The 19,745-nt window shown below is 39.8% G+C and overlaps 1 protein-coding gene and 1 non-coding gene across 2 annotated transcripts in view; one reads left to right on the top strand and one right to left on the bottom strand.

The window, feature by feature from the left end:
• Positions 1-19,745, top strand: part of LOC106985836 (nuclear receptor coactivator 5-like) — a 46,173-nt gene that overhangs the window by 6,615 nt on the left and 19,813 nt on the right. Inside the window, exon 2 of the mRNA XM_053210052.1 lies at positions 1,798-1,864. Coding sequence (XP_053066027.1) covers positions 1,806-1,864 — 59 coding nt within the window. The 5' untranslated portion in view covers positions 1,798-1,805. The remainder of the gene's footprint in view (positions 1-1,797; positions 1,865-19,745) is intronic.
• On the bottom strand, positions 7,682-7,890 carry LOC113595276 (small nucleolar RNA U3). The gene has a single exon (XR_003415767.1). It is a non-coding gene; the product is annotated as a small nucleolar RNA U3 (small nucleolar RNA).

Below are 19,745 nucleotides of genomic sequence, written 5' to 3' on the forward strand. Positions count from 1 at the left end.
TTATATAAAATGTCTGATACACAATTCCAAAGAGACTGAAGGTACACTAGTGATTGTCAGAGGTGGGGAGGAGGGGAGCATAGAGAGTGACTATTGGAATTTGGGGGAGGGGGCCAGTGATGAAAATGTTCTGGAATTACTTTGTGAATGTACTAAAAAAACACATAATGTACAATTTACCTTTATTTAAAAATTAAAAAAAAATGTTGTTTTTGAGAGGGAGAGAGACAGAGCCAGCGTGAATGGGGGAGGGGCAGAGAGAGAGGAAGACATAGAATCTGAAGCAGGCTCCAGGTTCTGAGCTGTCAGCACAGATCCCAACAAGGGGCTCGAACCCACAAACTGCAAGATCATGACCTGAGTGGAAGTCAGATATTTAGCTGACTGAGCCACCTAGGCACCCCTAAAATTTACCTTTACAAGGGTGAATTTTAGGGGTGCCTAGGTGGCTCAGTGTGTTAAGCATCCAACTCATACTTTTGGCTCAGGTCATGATCTCATGAATGTGAGATGGAGCCCTGTGTGGGGCTCTGCACTCAGTGTGGACCTGGCTTATTAGATTCTCTCTCTTTCTCTCTCTCTGTCTCTCTCTCTCTCTCTCTCTCCCTCTCTCCCTCTCTCCCTCTCTCCCTCTCTCCCACTCCCTTTGCACCTCCCTTGCTTGCACAAGTGCATGCAGACTCTTTCTGTCTCTCAAAAAAAAAGAGGGGGGGGGAGATTTTATGGTGTATGAATTATATCACTTAAAATAATGGAAAAATTCCTTATTTTGGTGCTGCTCCTTCCTCTTTATTTTAATGCTTTACTGGTTCTCCCTTTTAGTCATAGACATCTCAGCATCTTTTTGGAGGTAGACAAATGCACAAATCAATTTGTTAAGGAAAAGGAAGCCATCCTTGCTGGCCCCAAATTTGGCCTTGGACAGTGTGTTTTGGCTTTGCCATGTCTCCTTACCAAGCAGCACGTGGTTCTAAAGGAAGAGGGGACACCAAAGTGGAACTGAAATCAGTGAAATAAAATTCATATTTGTTTGTTTGTTTCATTACACATTGCCACCGTGAATTTTAGTTCATACTTACCAATGGGGTTCTTGAGCAAACGGCCCAAGAACAAAGAATTCTTGAGACATCTTTGGTGCAAAAAGGTGATTTTATTAAAGTATGGGGACAGGACCCGTGGGCAGAAAGAGCTGCACTGGCGTTGTGAAGAGTGACCGGGTATATACTTCTAAGTTAGTGGGGGTTAGGGAGAATGTAAGTCTCTAAGGAATTTGAAAATAAACCTTTCAAGACTTTTAGGGGTGCTGTTAAGATAAGGTTAAGCTACTGTTAAGATAAGGTTACTTTTAGTCTTTAATAAAACAAAAACATCAAGGAAGTAAGGCAGGCATGAGTTGCTTGGCAGCAAGGTCATGCTCTGCGTGTTTCAGGTGTCAGTGGGCTGCAAGCTGTAAGGAGATTTAATTTAAGCTACATTTCTCTTGCCTTTGTTTCCCTCATCACTCACCTCTTTCCCTTTTTTCCAACCCATGAGGCTTTCTGCCAGTGCTTCCTGCATCATCTCTAGATTTTGCATTGACTTAGACATTTTCTTTAGCAGAGAAATAGAGTTGGGAGGGCATCTCAGGGTTGTGATTAGCTGGTCTTCATTGTTGTGTTTGCTTGAAAATTGGTATGATGGGATTGCAGGGTGGGGGTTAGAGGCAAGCATTGCTGCTTGTAAAAGTTTCACAGTGCTAGTGATACTGTGCGAATGGTTTTCTAATTTATTCCTAAAAAAAGCAATTTATCTTTCTAGGACTTAAGATGTCTTCAGTGGCCAGGCGTCGCAGAAGACAATATGGAACATCTTCAGTAGCTACAAGGTAAAGTGAAATATTCTTAAAATATGTGTATTGGTCCTTAGATGTTCTCAGAGTAAAATAGCAAAATTATAGGAAGACATAATCCAGATATGAAGGTTTAATTTTGGTGATTGTTGTTGATTTTACTTTAAATTTTTTTTTAACGTTTTTTATTTATTTTTGAGACAGGGAGAGACAGAGCATGAACAGGGGAGGGTCAGAGAGAGGGAGACACAGAATCTGAAACAGGCTCCAGGCTCTGAGCTGTCAGCACAGAGCCCAATGCGGGGCTCGAACTCACGGACCACGAGATCATGACCTGAGCCAAAGTCGGCCGCTTAACCAACTGAGCCACCCAGGTGCCCCAACTTTAATTTTAGTTTATATAATTTAAAAAATGACGTTCTTTTAAATTTTCTAGTAGCAATTTACTTCTAGTAGTTTAGTAGTAGTAATTACTACTCCTAGTAGTAATTTTTTTTTCCAGCTTTTAATTTTGGAATACAGACTCCTTGGAAGTACAGTAAATTTGTTTTTAAATATTCAGACAACAGTGAAATGCAAAACACAAAGAAGTGCAAATTTTCTGTGGTTTTCTATGGGGTTGGTGCCCCAACCCTGAGCATTTGCCACTCAGTATATGTTCTTTAGGCTTTTTGTTATATTGTTAGAAAAATTTGTAAACAAGCTAACCTCTTGATTTAAAAAAAAATTTTTTTTAACGTTTATTCATTTTTTGAGAGAGAGAGAGAGTGAGTGAGTGGGGCAGGGGCAGAGAGAGAGGGAGACACAGAATCTAAAGCAGGCTCCAGGCTCTGAGCTGACAGCACAGAGCCCGATGCGGGGCTCAACCCACCAACCACGAGATCGTGACCTGGCTGAAGTTGGATGCTCAACCTTCTGAGCCACCCAAGCACCCCCAACCTCTCAATTTTTAAATAGTCGAGGGTAGTTTGGAAACTTCATTGTATACTCAACATTTTATCTCTGTAATCACCAAAACAGATACCATCAAATCTTTGTACTTATTTCCCCCTGCACTGTTATTTTTATATATTACTTGTAAGTTATATTATTTATATATATATTCCATGTATATATATATATCATAAAAATTACCATTTTAACCATTTTTTAGATTATAGTTTAGTAGTACTATGTTCACATAGTTGTGCAACCATCATTAGCATTCATCTCCAGAACTTTTTCATTGTCCCAGACTGAATCTCTGTCCCTGTGAAACACTTACTCCCCACTTCCCCTCCCCCTAGCCCGATCAGAATGTCCTTTTTAAAAAATTTATACCATCTCAGCCATTTTTAAGTATAAAATTCAGTAGTGCTAAGTATATGTGCATTGCCATGAAACAGATCTCCAGAACTTCTTCATCCTACAGAATTTAAACAGTACCTTTTATTTTTTTTATTTTTTAAAAATGTATGTATGTATGCATGTATTTTAGAGAGAGAGAGAGCGAGAGCATGCATGCAAACGGGAAGGGCAGAGAGATAGGGAGAGAGAGAATCCCAAACAGGCTCCACGCCCAGTAAGGAGCTTGTGTTGGGGCTCAGTCCTACCACTGTGAGATCATGACCTGAGCCAAAATCAAGATTCAGACACTCAATCAACTGAGCCACCCAGGCGCCTCTACCCCAGCCTTAAATAACCATCATTCTTGCTATTTCTATAAATTTGACTACTCTGGTGTTGAGTCCTGCCCAACCTATTGATGGTGATGCTCTCAGCTAGGAATGCCTGAGGCAGTTGCCTGGGCCTGTCTTAACCGCAGTGAGCCCCACTGATATTTCCCCCACAGGGGCCAGTGATGTGACTGGACTAATCCTTGTGGTTCTTATGACTGCAGGATACACTTCAAAAATAATTAGGGAATTTGAGGAACAGAATTTATTACTCACAAGTCTTGGAGGGTACATGGTACAAGTGAGGTTGCAATTAGAGAGAGGGATAGAGAGGGGAGCTGGGGCTATGATTTTATTAAAGTCCAAGGGTGGAATGTCTGGCGATTTGTGGGGTCACTCATTATTGGCTAATTTGAAACACAAGAGCGGAAATTAGGGCATGGGAAAGTGGAAGCAGGGTCACTCAAGCAGTCAGTTATCTAAGTCACCCAGGACTTTCTGTAAGGGGAACTAAATGGGTGTGGGTGACCTAGTTCCTAATCTGATTGTTTTATCTAGTGGCTGTGTCATATACCTGGCAATATGTTTATTCAAGATGGCTATCTTTTAAAATGGGTACCTTGGCAATCAGAAGTTTAATGTCAGACATTTACTCTACATTTAGTTACCTCATATAAGTGAAATCATATAATATTTGTACTTTTGGGACCGACTTATTTCACTTAGTATAAGGTCCTCAAGATTCATCCATGTTGTAGCATATGACAGGATTTCCTTCCTTTTAAAGCAGCGTAATATTCCACTGTATGTGTGAGGGTTAATTTTGTATATTAACTTGGCTGGATCATGGGGTGCCCAGATATTTGGTCAGACATTATTCTGGATACTTCTGTGAGTGTGATTTCGGATGAGATTAACATTTAAATTGGTGGGCTCTGAATAAGGAGCCCTCCAAAATGTGAATGGCCTCATCCAATAAGTTAAAGGCCTGATAGAATAAAGAAGATCCACCTTCTTTAGCAATTGAGAATTCTCCAAAAGGCTGCCTTTGGACTTCATTTACCACATCACTTCTTGCTGGTTCTTCAGCACACTGCCTTCAGACTCAAACTGGAACACTGGCCCTCTTGGGTCTCTACCCTGCCAGTCTATCCTGCAGATTTTAGATGTGCCAGCTGCTGTAGTCAAATGAACTAATTCTTTATGATAAATCTCTAGGTATACATCCTATTGGTTGTGTTTTTCTGGAGAACTAACAAATATGGTATGTTAAGTTCTCCATTCTTCCACTGATGGACATTTGGATTGCTTCCACTTCTTGCTAATTATGAATAATGCTGCAATGCACATGAATGTGCAAATATCTCTTAGAGAGATATTGCAGTTCTCTTGGATATATACTCAGAAGTGGGATTTCTGGATCATATGGTAGTTCTAATTTTAATTTTTTGAAGAGCTGCCAGACTATTTTCCTGTTAGCTCTTGCACCATTTCATAATCCCGCCAACAGTACACAAAGGTTCCAACTGCTCCACAACCTCGCTAATACTAGTTTCTGTTTTTTTGATAGTAGCCATCTTAAAGGATATGAAGTGATATCATGGGTGTGTGTGTGTGTGTGTGTAAGTAAGCTCTATGCCCAATGTGGGGCTTGAACTCACAACCCGGAGATAAAGATTCGCATGTTCTACTGAACTATCCAGACAGGTGCACCTTATTATGGTTTTGATTTGCATTTCTTTGATGATTAGTGAAATTGAGTGTCTTTTCAGGCGCTGATTGCCTATTTGTATATATTGTTGGAGTAATGTCTATTCAGGTCCTTTGCCCATTTTTGGATTGGGTTATTTGTTTTTTGTTGTTGGGTTGTAGGATTTCTTTATATATTCAGCATATAAATCCCTTATTGGATATATGATTTGTAGATATTTTCTTCCATTTTGTGTGTTGCCTTTTCACCCTGTTTGCACAAGTTTTTTTTTTTTTATTTGCACAAGTTTTTTTTATTTTGGTATAATCTAATTTATCTATTTTTTTCTTTTGTCATCCTTGCTTTTAGTATCACATGCAAGAAATCATTGCCAAATCCAGTGACATAAAGCTTTCCCTCTGAGAGTTTTATAGCTTCAGGTCTTATATTTAAATCTTTGATCCACTTTGGGGCATCTGGGTGGCTCAGTTGGTTAAGCCTCCGACTCCTGGTTTCAGCTCAGGTTATGATCTCACGGTTCCTGAGTTTGAGTCCCACATTGGGCTCCATGCTTATAGTGTGGAGCCTGCTTGGGATTCTTTCTCTCCCTCTCTTTCTGCCTTTCCCTTCTCGCTCTCTCTGTCTCTCTCTCAAAAATAAGTAAATAAACTTAAATTTTTAAAAAATGAATAAATCTTTGATGCACCTTGAGTTAATTTTTGTATATGGTGTAAGATCAAAGGGTCCAACTTCATTCTCTTGTATATGGATGCTAGTTTTCCCAGCACAATTTGTTGAAAAGACTGTCCTTTTCCCATTGAATGGTCTTAGCACTTTCTAAAAATTATCTAAGCCTTACATGTGAGGGTATATTACTAGGCTTTCTGTTCTGTTCTTTTGGTCTACATGTCTATTTCTATGCCAGTATCACATTGTTTTTATTACAGTGCTTTGTAATAAGTTTTGAAATCAGGAAGTGTGAAACTTCCAACTTGGTTCAAGATTATTTTGGTTGTTTTGGGTCCCTTGGAATTCCATATGAATTTTAGGATGGAATTTTCATCTATAAAAAGTCGTTGGGATTTTGGTAGGAATTGCTTTGAATCTGTAGATTGCTTCAGGTAGTATTGATATCTTAATAATACTAAATATTCCAATAAATTAACATGGGATATCTTTCCTATTGGTGTCTTCTTTAATTTCTTTCAAAAATACTTCATAGTTTTCAGTGTACAAGTCTTTTACCTCCTTGTTGAAGTTTATTCCTAAGTAGTCTATTCTTTTTGTTGATATTGTAAATGGAATTGTTCTCTTAATTTCCTCTCATATTGTTAATTGTTAGTATATAGAATTGCAAAACTAGTTTTTGCAAGTTGATTTTGTGTCTTGGAATTTAGCTTAATTTATTAGTTCTCACAGGTGAGATCATTACCTAAGTTGAAATCAAGAGTCAGACGCTCAACTGACTGAACCACCTAGGCACCCCTTCTAACAGGTTTTTTAAGTTATTTTTGGTGCAATCTTTATAGGGTTTTCCCTACATATATAACATCATTCCATTAACAGAAATAATTTTACTTCTTCTTTTCCTATTTGGGTGCCTTTTATTTCTTTCTCTTGCTTAATTGTTGTGACTAGGACTTGCAGTCTTATACTGGGAAGAGATGGTGAGAGTGGACCTCTTTGTCTTGTTCCTGACCTTAGAGGGAAAGCCTACAATCTTACCATTAAACATATTAGCTTTGGTCTCTTTCTATATAACCTTTATTATGTTGAGGTTGTTTTCTTGTATTCCTAGTTTGTAGAGTGGTTTCTTTGTTTTTAATTATAAAAGAGTGTTGAATTTTGTCAAAATGCTTTCTTCATCAGTTGAGACGATCATGTGAATTTTTCCTTCATCCTGTTAGTGCAGAGTATCACACTGATAGATTTTCATATGTTGAACCATCCTTGCATTGAGGTTAGGGTATATAATCATTTTATTTATTAAAAAAATTTTTTTAATGTTTATTTTTGAGAGAGAGAGAGAGAGAGAGAGACAGAATGTGAGCAGGGGAGGGGCAGAGAGAGAGAGAGACACAGAATCTGAAGCAGGCTCCAGGCTCTGAGCTGTCAGCACAGAGCCCGACACGGGGCTCGAACTCATGAGCTGTGAGATCATGACTTGAGCTGAAGTCGGACACTTAACCGACTGAGCCACCCAGGTGCCCCAGTGTATAATCATTTTAATGTTCTGTATATAATCATTTTAATCCTGCTTGTTAATATTTTTTTGAAGATTTTTCCATCAGTGTTTATAAAGGACATTGATTTATAGCTGTAGTGTCTTTATCTGGTTTTGGTATCAGGGTAATGCTGGCTTTATAGAATGAGTGAGAAATTGTTCCCTGCTCTTCAATTTTTTGGAAGAGTTTGAGAAAGATCTGTGTTAATTCTTTAAAGCTTTGGTGGAATTCACTGGTGAAGCCCTCTGGTTTTGGGCTCTTCTTTATGGGAGTTTTTTGTTTGTTTGTTTTTGTTTTCTCCCTCTTGCTCTCCCAAAGGAAGAGAAGAATGATCATCAACAGCAAAAGACAGCTGCAGAAGCAACCCCCAGAGCCACCTTCATCCTCAGGAGAGAATGCTATACCTCCTTCTCATGGTTTTGGGTACTCTACACATTCAGAGAAACTTCTGTAGTAACAAATTCTAGGAATGATCCCTGAAAGTATAGTCTTTTGTGGAGGTTTTAAATTAATGATTCAGTCTTCTTGCTCATTACATGTCTTTTCAGATTTTTTATTTGTTCATGATTCAGTCTTGGTAGGTTGTGCGTTTCTAGGAATTTGTCCAGTTCTTCTAGGTTATCCATTTGTGGTATATAATTGCTCATAGTGCTCTCTTATAATCCTCTTTTTTTTTTTTAATGTAAAACTGGTAGTAGTGTCCTCTCTTTTATATCTGATTTTAGTTATTTATGTTGTTTCTTTTTTGTCTTTTAGCTAAAGGCTTATTAATTTTGTTGATCTTTTCAAAGAACCAATTCTTGGTTTTATTGAGTTTTTTTTTCTCAGTTGTTTTTCTAGTCTTTATTTTATTTATCTCTGATCTAATCTTTATTATTTCCTTCCTCCTAGCTTTGGGTTATTTGTTCTTTTTTCTAGTTCCTTTTTTTTTTTTTAATATTTATTTTGAGAGACAGAGAGACAGAGAGAGACAGAGAGAGAGAGAGAGAGAGAGAGAGAGAGAGAGAGAGAGTGAGAATTCCAAGCAGGCTCCATGCTGGGAGCCCAGAACCTGATATGGGGCTCAAACTCACGAACCATAAGGTCATGACCTGATCTGAAATCAAGAGTGGGATACTAACTGACTGAGCCACCTAGGTGCGCCTTCTTTTTCTAGTTCTTAAGTGGTAAAGTTAGGTTGTTGATTTGAGATCTTTTTAAATGTAAATGTTTACAGCTCTCCTTTTTTCTCTTAGCATTACTTTCACTGCATTTCAGAAGTTTTGCTATGTTGTGTTTTCATCTTCATTTGTCTCAGGTATTTTCTGATTTTCACTGTAGTTTCTTTGACCCTTTGGTGTTTAAAAGGGGGGGGAATTTCCCCATTTTTATGGATTTTTCAGTTTTTCTTCAGCTATTGATGTCTGGTTTCATTCTGTTGTGATCAGTACAAGATACTTTGTATGATATCCATGTTTTTATTTTCTATTTATTTATTTAATTTTTTTCTTAACATTTATTTTTGAGAGACAGAGACAGAGAACAAGCAGGGGAGGAACAGAGAGAGAGGGAGACACAGAATCTGAAGCAGGCTCCAGACTCTGAGCTGTCAGCACAGAGCGCCACGCGGAGCTCGAACTCACAAACCGTGAGATCATGACCTGAGCCAGAGTCAGTTGCTTAACCGACTGAGCCACCCAGGTGTCCCTGATCTCCGTGTTTTTAAATTTATTAAGACTTGTTTTGTGACCTAACATGGTATATCCTTAAGAATATTCAACGTGTACTTGAAAAATGCATATTCTGCTATTGTTGGGTTGAGTGTTCTATAGTGGTTGATGCCTCTTAATTCTTAAATCTATACGTTCCCTCATCTTTTTTTTTTTTTTTTCTAATATTTTGTTGTTATTGAAGAAGCAGGTCCTTTGTTTTCTAGGGTTTTCCACAGGCTATGCCAGTTGCCTCTTATGGTGTCATTTAACTTGTCTTTCTGCCTCTTGTATTTCCTGTAAATTATAGGCAGATATAGATGTGTGACAGGATTCAGGTTCTTTTTTGGCAACATAATTCCATAGGTGATATACACTTCTATTGAAAAGAACCTAATGCCTAATTGTCCTATATATGTTGTTAGCAACCATTGATTTAAAAAAAAATTTTTTTTTTTTAACTTTTAAAGTTCATTTTATTTATTTTGAGAGAGAAAGAGAGCACAATCAAGGAAAGGGTAGAGAGAGGGGGAGAGAGAATCCCAAGCAGGCTCTATACTGTCAGTGCTGAGCCCAACGCGGGGCTTGAACTCATGAACTGAGAGATTGTGACCCGAGCCGAAACCAAGAGTCAGGCCCTCAACTGACCGAGCCATGCAGACACCCCAGCAACCATTGATTTTTATCTGTGTCCATTCATTTACTGGTTGTTGCAGGATGTTTGATAATTTATTATTTGATTATTCTCTCATTATTTATTAGGTGGACTACTCATATAATACCCCCTTGTAAACAGTTTGGTTATTCTCAGATATGGTTGCAATTGGAAAGAAAAATCATTCATCTTTAGAGTCCCTTTTAATTAAAAAATTTTTTTAATGTTTATTTATTTTTGAGAGAGAGAAAGGGACAGAATGCAAATGGAAGAGGGGCAGATAGAGGGAGATACAGTATCCCAAGCAGGCTTCAGCCTCTGAGCTGTCAGTACAGAGCCCAATGCTGGGCTCGAACTCACAAACCGTGTACCACAAGATCGTGACCTGAGCTACAGTCGGATGCTTAACTGACTGAGCCACCCAGGTGCCCCTTTATAGTCCCTTTTAAAAGGAAAATGCACAACATTAAATGTATATATTATTGTAAGAAGGTTCCCTAATTTCAGATACGAAAAAGTGCAAGTTTTACATTTGAGAAAAATACAGTAGTGGTGGTCATAATTGACCTTGAGTAGCCAAGAAACAGACAAATGATGAAAAACTATTTCAGTTATTTAAGAAGGACGGGATGGGTCTAGTACATTTTATTTACAAAGGCTTATTGGAAAAAGCTTAAAGTGGGGGTGCCTGAGTGGCTCAGTTGGTTAAGTGTCCAACTTTGGCTCAAGTCATAATCTCATGGTTTGTGAGTTGGAGCCCCCCCATTGGGCTCCTTGCTGATGGTGCGGAGCCTATTTGGGATTTTTTTTTCCTCTCCCTCTCTCTCTCCCATGTGTGTGCGTTCTCTCTCTTTCTCTCTCTATCAAAATAAACTTTAAAAAGAAAAAGCTTAAAGTGAAATCTTTGACACTATGTGTGTATGTGAACTATCTTATATGTTTCCTGTATGATATGTAAGAGATCTTACATATCTAACATGTAATATGTTTTGTTTATTGGTAATATATCAATATATTGGGATTTACATGGAATATATAGAAGAGTAAAAGCACTAGAAGTAATTTTTCCATGGTTATGCAGCATATTCTAAGGAAGAGAGACACATGATCTGGCAGATATGAGTGCATTGCTGGGGAGGTACATTCCAGAAGTGACTGGTATGTAGTGAAGAGAGCATTTGACTGAGGGTCAGGATATTGGAGTTAAGTGCTGCCTACTGTTTACCTTGTTACGTTGGGTTTTGTTAGCATGTGTTGAATGAATGGATAAACCGCCCTCTTTGTTTCCTTAACATTAGTTTACTTCCCTATAAAATACAGAGGTCTCTGTCTACCCTACTGATTGTAGCCGGTACAGATGGCATAGTGGATATAAAGATTGTACTGTTCTGTGCAGGTGTTGTATTGGCGGGGGGAGGAAGTCAAATGTTCTATGGTGGAAGAAGTCAAATGTTCTAGGTTCTAGATTGGATGTCTGACTCCTTATTACATGTTAGCCAAACAGTCTTTGGATTTCCATTTTAGTTCTTTGGTTACTTGTTATCAGGAGTGAGGGAGGTCTAAGTGTTCCGGTCACTGAAAGATATGTTGAAAATTAATGAATTGGTCCTTGAACTTGGAAATTGGGATCTGTGGGTTGGATTGTTGTGAACTTGTTTCCTGGACCTGATCACACCTGTGTGATTTGGGAGACTATCTGGCTTCTGAACCTGCAAAGCTGAAGACCTATGCAGACCTTTACCAAAGTCAAGATTACCTCATGGGGCCTTTCAGCTAACCTGGGCTTTACTGCCAACCATCTGAAAACTGTTGCGATTAGATTTTTCCTGGGGAAGTCCTGGAAAAGTTACAAAATCAGAAGTTATAAAATCAGAAATTGCTTATGAAGATAAATTCCCTATTTTGTATTCCCGAAATATTTTTTAGTGTCTTGGGATGATATTTTCTTCATTAGTGTAATCTCTCTCCTTTTTTTTTTTTTATGTTTATTTATTTAATTTTGAGAGAGCAAGTGAGCACGCATGAGCAAGGGAGAGGCAGAGAGAATCCCAAGCAGGCTCCGTGCTGCAGCATGGACCCTGACAAGGGGCTTGATCTCACGAACTGTGAGGTCATGACCTGAGCCCAAATCAAGAGTTGGATGCTTTTTTTTTTTTCTTAACGTTCATTTATTATTGAGAGAGAGAGAGACAAAGCATGAGCAGGGGAGGGTCAGAGAGAGAGGGAGACACAGATCCGAAGCAGGCTCCAGGCTCCGAGCTGTCAGCACAGAACCCGACGCGGGGCTCGAACTCACACACTGTGAGATCATGCCCTGGGCCGAAGTCGGACGCTCAACCGACTGAGCTACCCAGGCACCCCAAGAATTGGATGCTTAACCAACTGAGCCACCCAGGCACCCCCATCATTAATATAATCTGAATATGGTAGAGGATGTTCATACCTGCACACATATGTTTATGTGTGTATATAACGTTTCTAGTTACATTAATTCATGAAAGTAGTTTCCACGAGTTAAGCATGACCGTGCAACTGCTTTGAAGAGTGTGGCACTCACTCCAGTACTTCCAATACTGGAACCAGGATTCAATACTTCCTCCAGTATGATCTTAGGTTCTTTTTGCAAATGCCCACAGGACCCTGAAAGAATTAGAATATATTCGTTTTCTAGGACCTCCATAACAAAGTACCACAAACTAAGTGGCTCAAGATGATAGACATTTACTCTCACAGTTCTGGAGGCCAGAAGTCTGAAATCAAGGTGTCGGTGGGGTTGGTTCCTTCTTGAGGCGCTGAGGGAGAACCTGTTCCATGCCTCTCTTCTAGCTTCTGGCTGGTGTAGTCAGTGCTAGACATTTTTTGGCTTGGAGCTGCATCATTCCAATCTCTGCCTCTGTAGTCACATGGTGTTCTCTCCCTGGGTCTTTGTGTCAAATTTTCCTTTTATGTCCAAATTTCCCAATGAGACTGGTGTTTGGATTAGGATCTACCCTAATCCAGCATGACCTCATCTGGATTACATCTACAAAGACCCTCTTTTCAAATAAAGTGAAAGTCATGGGTACCAGGGGACACAATTCAGCCCACAACAGAGAGTAAACTGAATGTTTAAAGTGGCACTTTGAAATTGTTTTACCTTGGAGGAAGTAACATTCTTACTGAAGACTCAGGTCACATATCCAGTTGTCATATTGTGTTTGAGTTTTGTGGAGCAGGGGACGGTACAATAGATAGTTCTTGAAGTTTAAGGTCATGCTCTTTTTACCACAGAAGAGGAATCTGAAAGCACTGAGTACTTTCCATTTTGTTAATTTCTTTTCTTTTTTTTTTTTTTTTAATTTTTTTAATGTTTATATATTTTTGAGAGAGAGAGAAAGACAGAGTGAGAGCTGGGGAAGGGCAGAGAGAGAGGGAGACACAGATTCCGAAGCAGGTTCCAGACTCTGAGCTGTCTGCACTGAGCCAGTTGTGGGGCTTGAACCCATGAACTGCAAGATGATGACCTGAGTTGAAGTCTGATGCTCAACTGACTGAGCCACCCAGGCGCCCCCATATTGTTCATTTCTGATAAAATTTTGAATCACTTCGTTTTTTTTACTTAAAAAATTAAAAACTTTCAGGGTACCCGGCTAGCTCAGTCAGTGGAGCATGTGACTCCTGATCTCAGGGTTGTGAGTTTGAGCCCCATGTTTGGTGCAGAGATTGCTTAAAAATAAAATCTTAAAAAAAATTTTTTTTAAACCTGTTTATAGCAGTTTTTACCATTTGTGTTTGTTTTTTGGGAATGTCCTTAATTCCCACTAAGAATGCCTCTTAAAAATGGTATATGGTATAATTGAGTTCAAGATCTGGGTTGCCTTTGTAACTTTGATTGTTTTCTTAGTTGTGTGCTTTTTTGAAAGCTATAAGCCCAACACGGGCTCGATTTCACAAACCGTGAGACCATGACCTAGGCCAAAACCAAGAGTCAGATGCCTAACTGACTGAGCAACCCAGGCACCCCATGAAGGCTAGAATTTTAAAATCTTATGTAAACTTGTCCTTAGGCCTGTGGGGTTAGTATTGATGGACTCTCTTATTTGAGGAATTGAAGCCTTCTAAAGTGTTCTGTAAGTATTTAGAGCATGCTATTTACTGGGCTCTGGGTGAATTGAGAAAGGACACATTTTGAAGTTCATGCTTAGCAGATTTTAGGTACTCAGCAATTACTTATCAATAAATGAAATTGGATTCTTATTTAGTTGTCCCTGAGCACATGTTGAAAGGTTGCCAAACAGGTATAATGAGTAGGGAATCCCTGATATCTTTAACTGAAAAGATAGTAAAGAGGAAGGATTGAGTTAAAAACAGAACCATCTAGGGGCGCTTGGGTGGCTCAGTCTGTTGAGCATCTGAGTCTTGATTTCAGGTCAGGTCATGATCCCAGGGTAGGGAGATCGAGCCCCCTGTTGGGCTCTGAGCTGAGTGTAGAGCCTGCTTAAGATTCTCCTTCTTGAACTCTGCTTGCTGTCTCTCTCTCTCTCTCTCAAAAAAAAACAAAAAAAAAACAAAAAAAAAACACAGTCATCTATCTGATGTGGCAGGGTATTCATGTCTCTCCATTTACACACAACCATTCATAGGGTTTTTTAGCCCTTGGGGCTGGTTTCAGGTGATCACTTAAAGCTTAAAAAGTATCTGATTTGACCTAAAAAATCTCACTCCTGTTTGTCACCTGCTAGATGACTTTTGATTACTGGTGTCAACATTTTGTCCTTTTATTTTTTTCACTTATGTTTATAGAAAGGATGTATATTCAAGTTGTTGACCCAAATAAACACTGTTATTCAGAAAAAGCTGTTGAGGTTGCTGAGAATGAGTATGGGCTCCCAGGTTCCTTGTGGGCAACTTGAAGTGTTGGACGACAGTGTTTGATGGGTCCTGGCTTCTGGGTATGGTGGTTACAAAATGCCGAGGATGTTCTAGTTCTGGTTCCTGTAACTGGAAAGTTACCTAACCCCTCAAGACTTCATTGTTTTCATGTGCTAAATGAGAAGGGTTGGGCTCTATGAAACCTGAAGGTCTGTGGAGTTTTAGAGTTAAAAAATCATTCATTTTAGCAAATTCATTCTATAATTATTCATTAAACACTCATGATGTGGCAAGTTCTGTTCCGATTGCTGGGGAAATGGTAAACAGACAGATAAAAATCTCTGTCTTCTAGAAGCTTACCTTCCTGCTTGGGATGAGGTGACACAAATAAGTAAAAATATGTAGTATGTGACCAGTGCTCCTCAACACTGTTGGGTCATCAAAAACAAGGAAAGTCTGAGAAACTGGCCCAGCCAAGAGGAGCCTAGGGAGACCTGAAGATAAAATGGAATGTGGTATCCTGAATGGGATCCTAGACCAGAAAAAAAGACAGTAGTAAAAACTGAGGAAATCAGAATAAAGTATGGACTTCTTTCAATAATAGCATATCAGTATTGGTTCACTGGTTATAACAGATGTACCTCAAGTGTAAGACGTTAGTAATAGGGGAAACTCAATGTACGTTATATGGGAACTATCTTACATAGTACCGTCTTTATAATTTTTCTGAAAATCTGGAACTGTTCTAGAAACAAAAATAAAGTTTGTTTTTAAAACGTGTGTGTGTGTATGAGTGACATGGAGAAAAGTGAAGCTGGGCCAGAGGGGCAGGGAGCACAGGTTGTGGGGAAAGTGAGGGGGGGGCCCCACCAGAGGCAGTGACAATCAGGCAAAGCCCTGGATGGAAGTGAGGGAGTAGCCATTGGGTATTTGGGGTGAGGGGGTGTGTAAGACAGAGGGACCTGCAAGGGGCAAGGGCCTCCTGGAACGAGCAGGTAAAAGGCATGCTGGTTGCCATGGGGGGAGCCCCCCAGGAGTGGAGGTGGAAACAGAGAATTAGGTCGGAAGGGTGGGGGCTGGGCATTAGGAATCTTTTAAGTCCGAGTCAGGACTTTGGCATCGACTCTGGACCAGATGCGGGCAAAGCCATGGGCCTGGCCTTCTTCCCTGTGGCATGGATCCCACATCACATGGCCCTCCTTTCACAGGCTTCTGAAAGTTACCACTTGAGGGCCTCGTTAGGCTTTAGAGCAAGGTTTGGAAACTACAGCCGTGGGCCAAATCCTATCCCACTGGGTTCTCTGCAAAGCTGTACAAAGGTGAGCTTGTACCTTTTCCCTCCCTCCTCTCCGTGAGGTTGTTTCATACATTCATAGACAATTTGTAATTGTTTTGTCACATTTTGTATTCCATCCTGGGATCCTCTCGACTTCCTAAATGATTTGTTAAAATCTGCATACATTAAGGTTCGCTCTTTATGCTGTGAAGTTCAGTGGGTTTTGACAAATGCATAGTGTCACGTATCCACCATCACTGTATCATGCAGAATAATTTCACTGCCTGGAAAAAAACCCCGTGCTTCACCTATTCGACTCCATGCTGTCAAACCTCTGGCAACCACTGATCCTTTCACCCATCTCTATGGTTTTTCCTTTTCCAGCGTGTCGTATAATTGGAACCATATAGTATGTAGCCTGTTTAGACTGGCTTCTTTCACTTAGCAGTATGCATTTAAGATTTATCCAAGTCTTTTTGTGGCTTGGTAGCTCTTTTCTTTTGATCACTTAATAATACTCATTGTCTGGATGTGCCACAGTTTGCTTATCTGTTTCACCTATTGAAGGGCGTCTTGGTTGCTTCCAGTTTTGGGCCGTTATGAATAAAGCTGCTATAAACATTCATGTGGAGGTTTTTGTGTGGACATACGTTTTCAAATCCGTTGGGTGTGATTGCTGAATCACAAGGTAACGCTGTGTTTAGCTGTGTATTCACTCTGCTTTTGAGACTATCATAAAAGAAGCCTATGACTTTTTTTGGTTTGGGTCCTTTGACAGTGCCATGGTACTACTCTCTTCCTATTTCTGGAGGCTTGATTGAAATTTCTCCAGAGGAGTGTTAAAATTCAAATTGTTTTCAGTGAAATTTGAAATTATGATGGAACTTCTAAGAGTAGATTCTTAAAAATCTTTTTAATTTTAAAATTTATCCCCAGTGGGTCCTACCCTGAGAACTTAATAGATCAGCTGTCTAATAAGTTGAAGTAATTGAGATACAATAGTAACAAGTTAAAAATAATCGTACCAGCATTCCTGGAGGCTTTGGGAGTGACATGTACATTTAATTTGAAACAGTGAGGAAGTGTTTCCACAGATTCTCTTTCCATAGATGTGTAAAGTTCTCTCCATATAAAGACATCAGAATCTGCATGATTTCTGACCAGCACCAAAACTTGAAACACATTGAAAACACACTGATGTTGGGGCGCCAGGCTGGCTCAGGTGGAATGGTGTGCGACTCTTGATCTTGGGGTTGTGAATTCGAGCCCCCCATTGGGCATAGGGATTACTTAAAAATAAATAAGTAAGGGCACCTGGGTGGCTCAGTCAGTTAAACGTTCAACTTAGGCTCAGGTCTTGATCTCACAGCTGGTGGTTCAATCCTTGCATCAGCACGGAGCCGGCTTTCCATCCTCTGTCCCCTTCCCCGCCCCTCCCCTGCTCTCTCTCTCTTTCAAAAGTAAATAAACATTTAAATAAGTAAGTAAACTTAAAAAAAGGAGAGAAAAAAAACAGTGATGTTAAAGAATGAAAAAAATGAAGCCGAAAAGAGGCTTGGATTTTTTTCAGCTTTATTGATATATGACTATTGATGCATAATAGTGATGTATAATAATACATTGCACATATTTAAAATGTACAACTTGAGGGGCACCTGGGTGGCTCAGATGGTTAAGCACCAGACTTTAGCTCAGGTCATGATCTCATGGCTCGCAGGTTCGAGTCCCGCATCGGGTTCTGTGTTGACAGCTCAGAGCCTGGAGCCTGCTTCAGATTCTGTGTCTCCCTCTCTTTCTGCCCCTACCCCACTTGCATTCTCTCTCTCTCTCTCTCTCTTTCTCTTTCTCAAAAATAAACATTAAAAAAAAAGTTTTAAATGTACAACTTGAGTTTTGACATGTGGATGTTAGACCAGCAACTACAATCAAGATAATGAACACAACTGTCATCCCCCAAAGTATCCTTATTTGCAGCTGTAAGTCCCCCTTCTCTTGGCAACAACTGATCTGTCACTTTTATCACGACAGATTAATTTGCACTTTTCAGGAATTTATATGAATTATATAATTTATATAAATTATTTAAATGGAATCATATAGTATATTTTCATGGAGGAGAAGTTTCTGGTTTCTTTTTTTTTGTTTCTTTCAGAATAATTATTTTTAGATACATCCATATCTGTGGGCGGATCAGTATATCATTTCTTTGTTGATGATTAGTATTCCATTTTATGGTGCTATGGGCTGTGTTCCCTATAATCATACATTGAAGCCCTAACCCCCAACTTGACTGTATTTGGAGATAGGGCTTTTAGGAGCTGATTAAGGTTAAATGAGGTCAAAAGGGTGGGGTCCTAATCTGCTAGGTTTGTTGGCCTTATAAAGGAAGAGGAATAGTGGGGGTGCTTGGGTGGCTCAGTGGGTTGGGTGTCTGACTTTAGCTCAAGTCATGATCTCACAGCTTGTGAGCTCAAGCCCGTGGTTTGTGAGTTCAAGCTCCATATCAGGCTCTGTGCTGACAGCTCGGAGCCTGGAGCCTGCTTCGGATTCTGTGGTTCCCTCTTTCTCTGCCCCCCTCCCCCCCAATAAATAAACATTAAAAAAAAAGAGGAATAGTGATCTCTCTCTCCATGTGTATGCACTGAGGCAGGGCTATGTGAGGACATAGCAAGGAGGTGGCCCCAGTAAGCCAGGAAGAGAACTCTCACTAGGCCTGGACCATGCTGACATTGTGGTCCTAGACTTCCAGCCTCCAGGACTCTGATGAATAAATTTCTGTGGTTTTAGCCATCCAGCTGAGGGTGTTTTGCTACAGTGGCCTAAGCAGGCTAAGACTATGGATACACAGTTTGTTTTCCCATCCTCTTGTTGGACATTTCCCATTTTGGGCTATCACAAACGAAGATGCTGTGAACATTCATACACAAGTTTTTGTGTAGACATGTGCTTTCATTTTTATCGGGTCTAGGAATGGACTGGCTGGATTATGTGTTTCACTTTTTAAAAAGCTGCCAGATGATTTTCTGAAGGGATTATACCATTTTGCTTTCAGACTATTGGCGTATGAGAATTCTGGTTCTTCCACGTCAGTCTTTGCTCTTACTTAGGTGGTCCATCCAAAGGTAGACCTGGATGGCCTGCTGGGACATGGCCAGGAGAGGCATGGAAAGGAAAGAAGTCAGCCGTGTCACTGTGGAACCCTCTGCCATATTTGTTATGTTCTCGAATGAGAATTTTTTATGCTTACATGAATTTACTTTCCATAAAGATATAGAATGACTTAATATCTTTGTCCCTTATATTTGTCCTTATTTATTGCTGTTTGTTTTTGTTTTGTCTTGTTTTGTTTACTTGCAGACCTCCTGGGTTAATCCCAGAGTTTCTGAGCTATGGGATATTAGAGGGAGCCTGGGTTTTAGTGTCAGACATACCTGGGTTTGAATTTGGACTTTATTGCTTAGCTGTGTGTGGCAAGTCATGTAGCCTGACTCTCAGTTTTCTCATCTGTTTCTAAAAAGTGTGGGGAGGTTGACATTATCCAGCTTGTGTGGTTGTTATAAGGCTCAAATATAATGCATTTGAAAGCATCTTCGTTGAGCATGTTGGAAACTGTATTCATTTCCCAAGATATATGTGTAATTAGAGGTTCCATTTTCTATTTGACCTTCTACTCACTGAGTAGGAGAGGAATTGAAGTTTTAATGGGTGCCACCAATTAGCGGGAGGCCCTGAGGAGATGGCGAAATACAGTGGCATTGCCAGGACTTGGTGTAACCTTGCCATATTTAATAACATCCAAGCCTTCCTTTGGCCATTGTATCGTGAATATATTTCACATGCCTGTTTATGTGCTTACACAAAGAAAATTCCTTCCTGA

Source organism: Acinonyx jubatus, chromosome E2 (assembly GCF_027475565.1).
Source record: "Acinonyx jubatus isolate Ajub_Pintada_27869175 chromosome E2, VMU_Ajub_asm_v1.0, whole genome shotgun sequence".
Lineage (NCBI taxonomy): Eukaryota > Metazoa > Chordata > Mammalia > Carnivora > Felidae > Acinonyx > Acinonyx jubatus.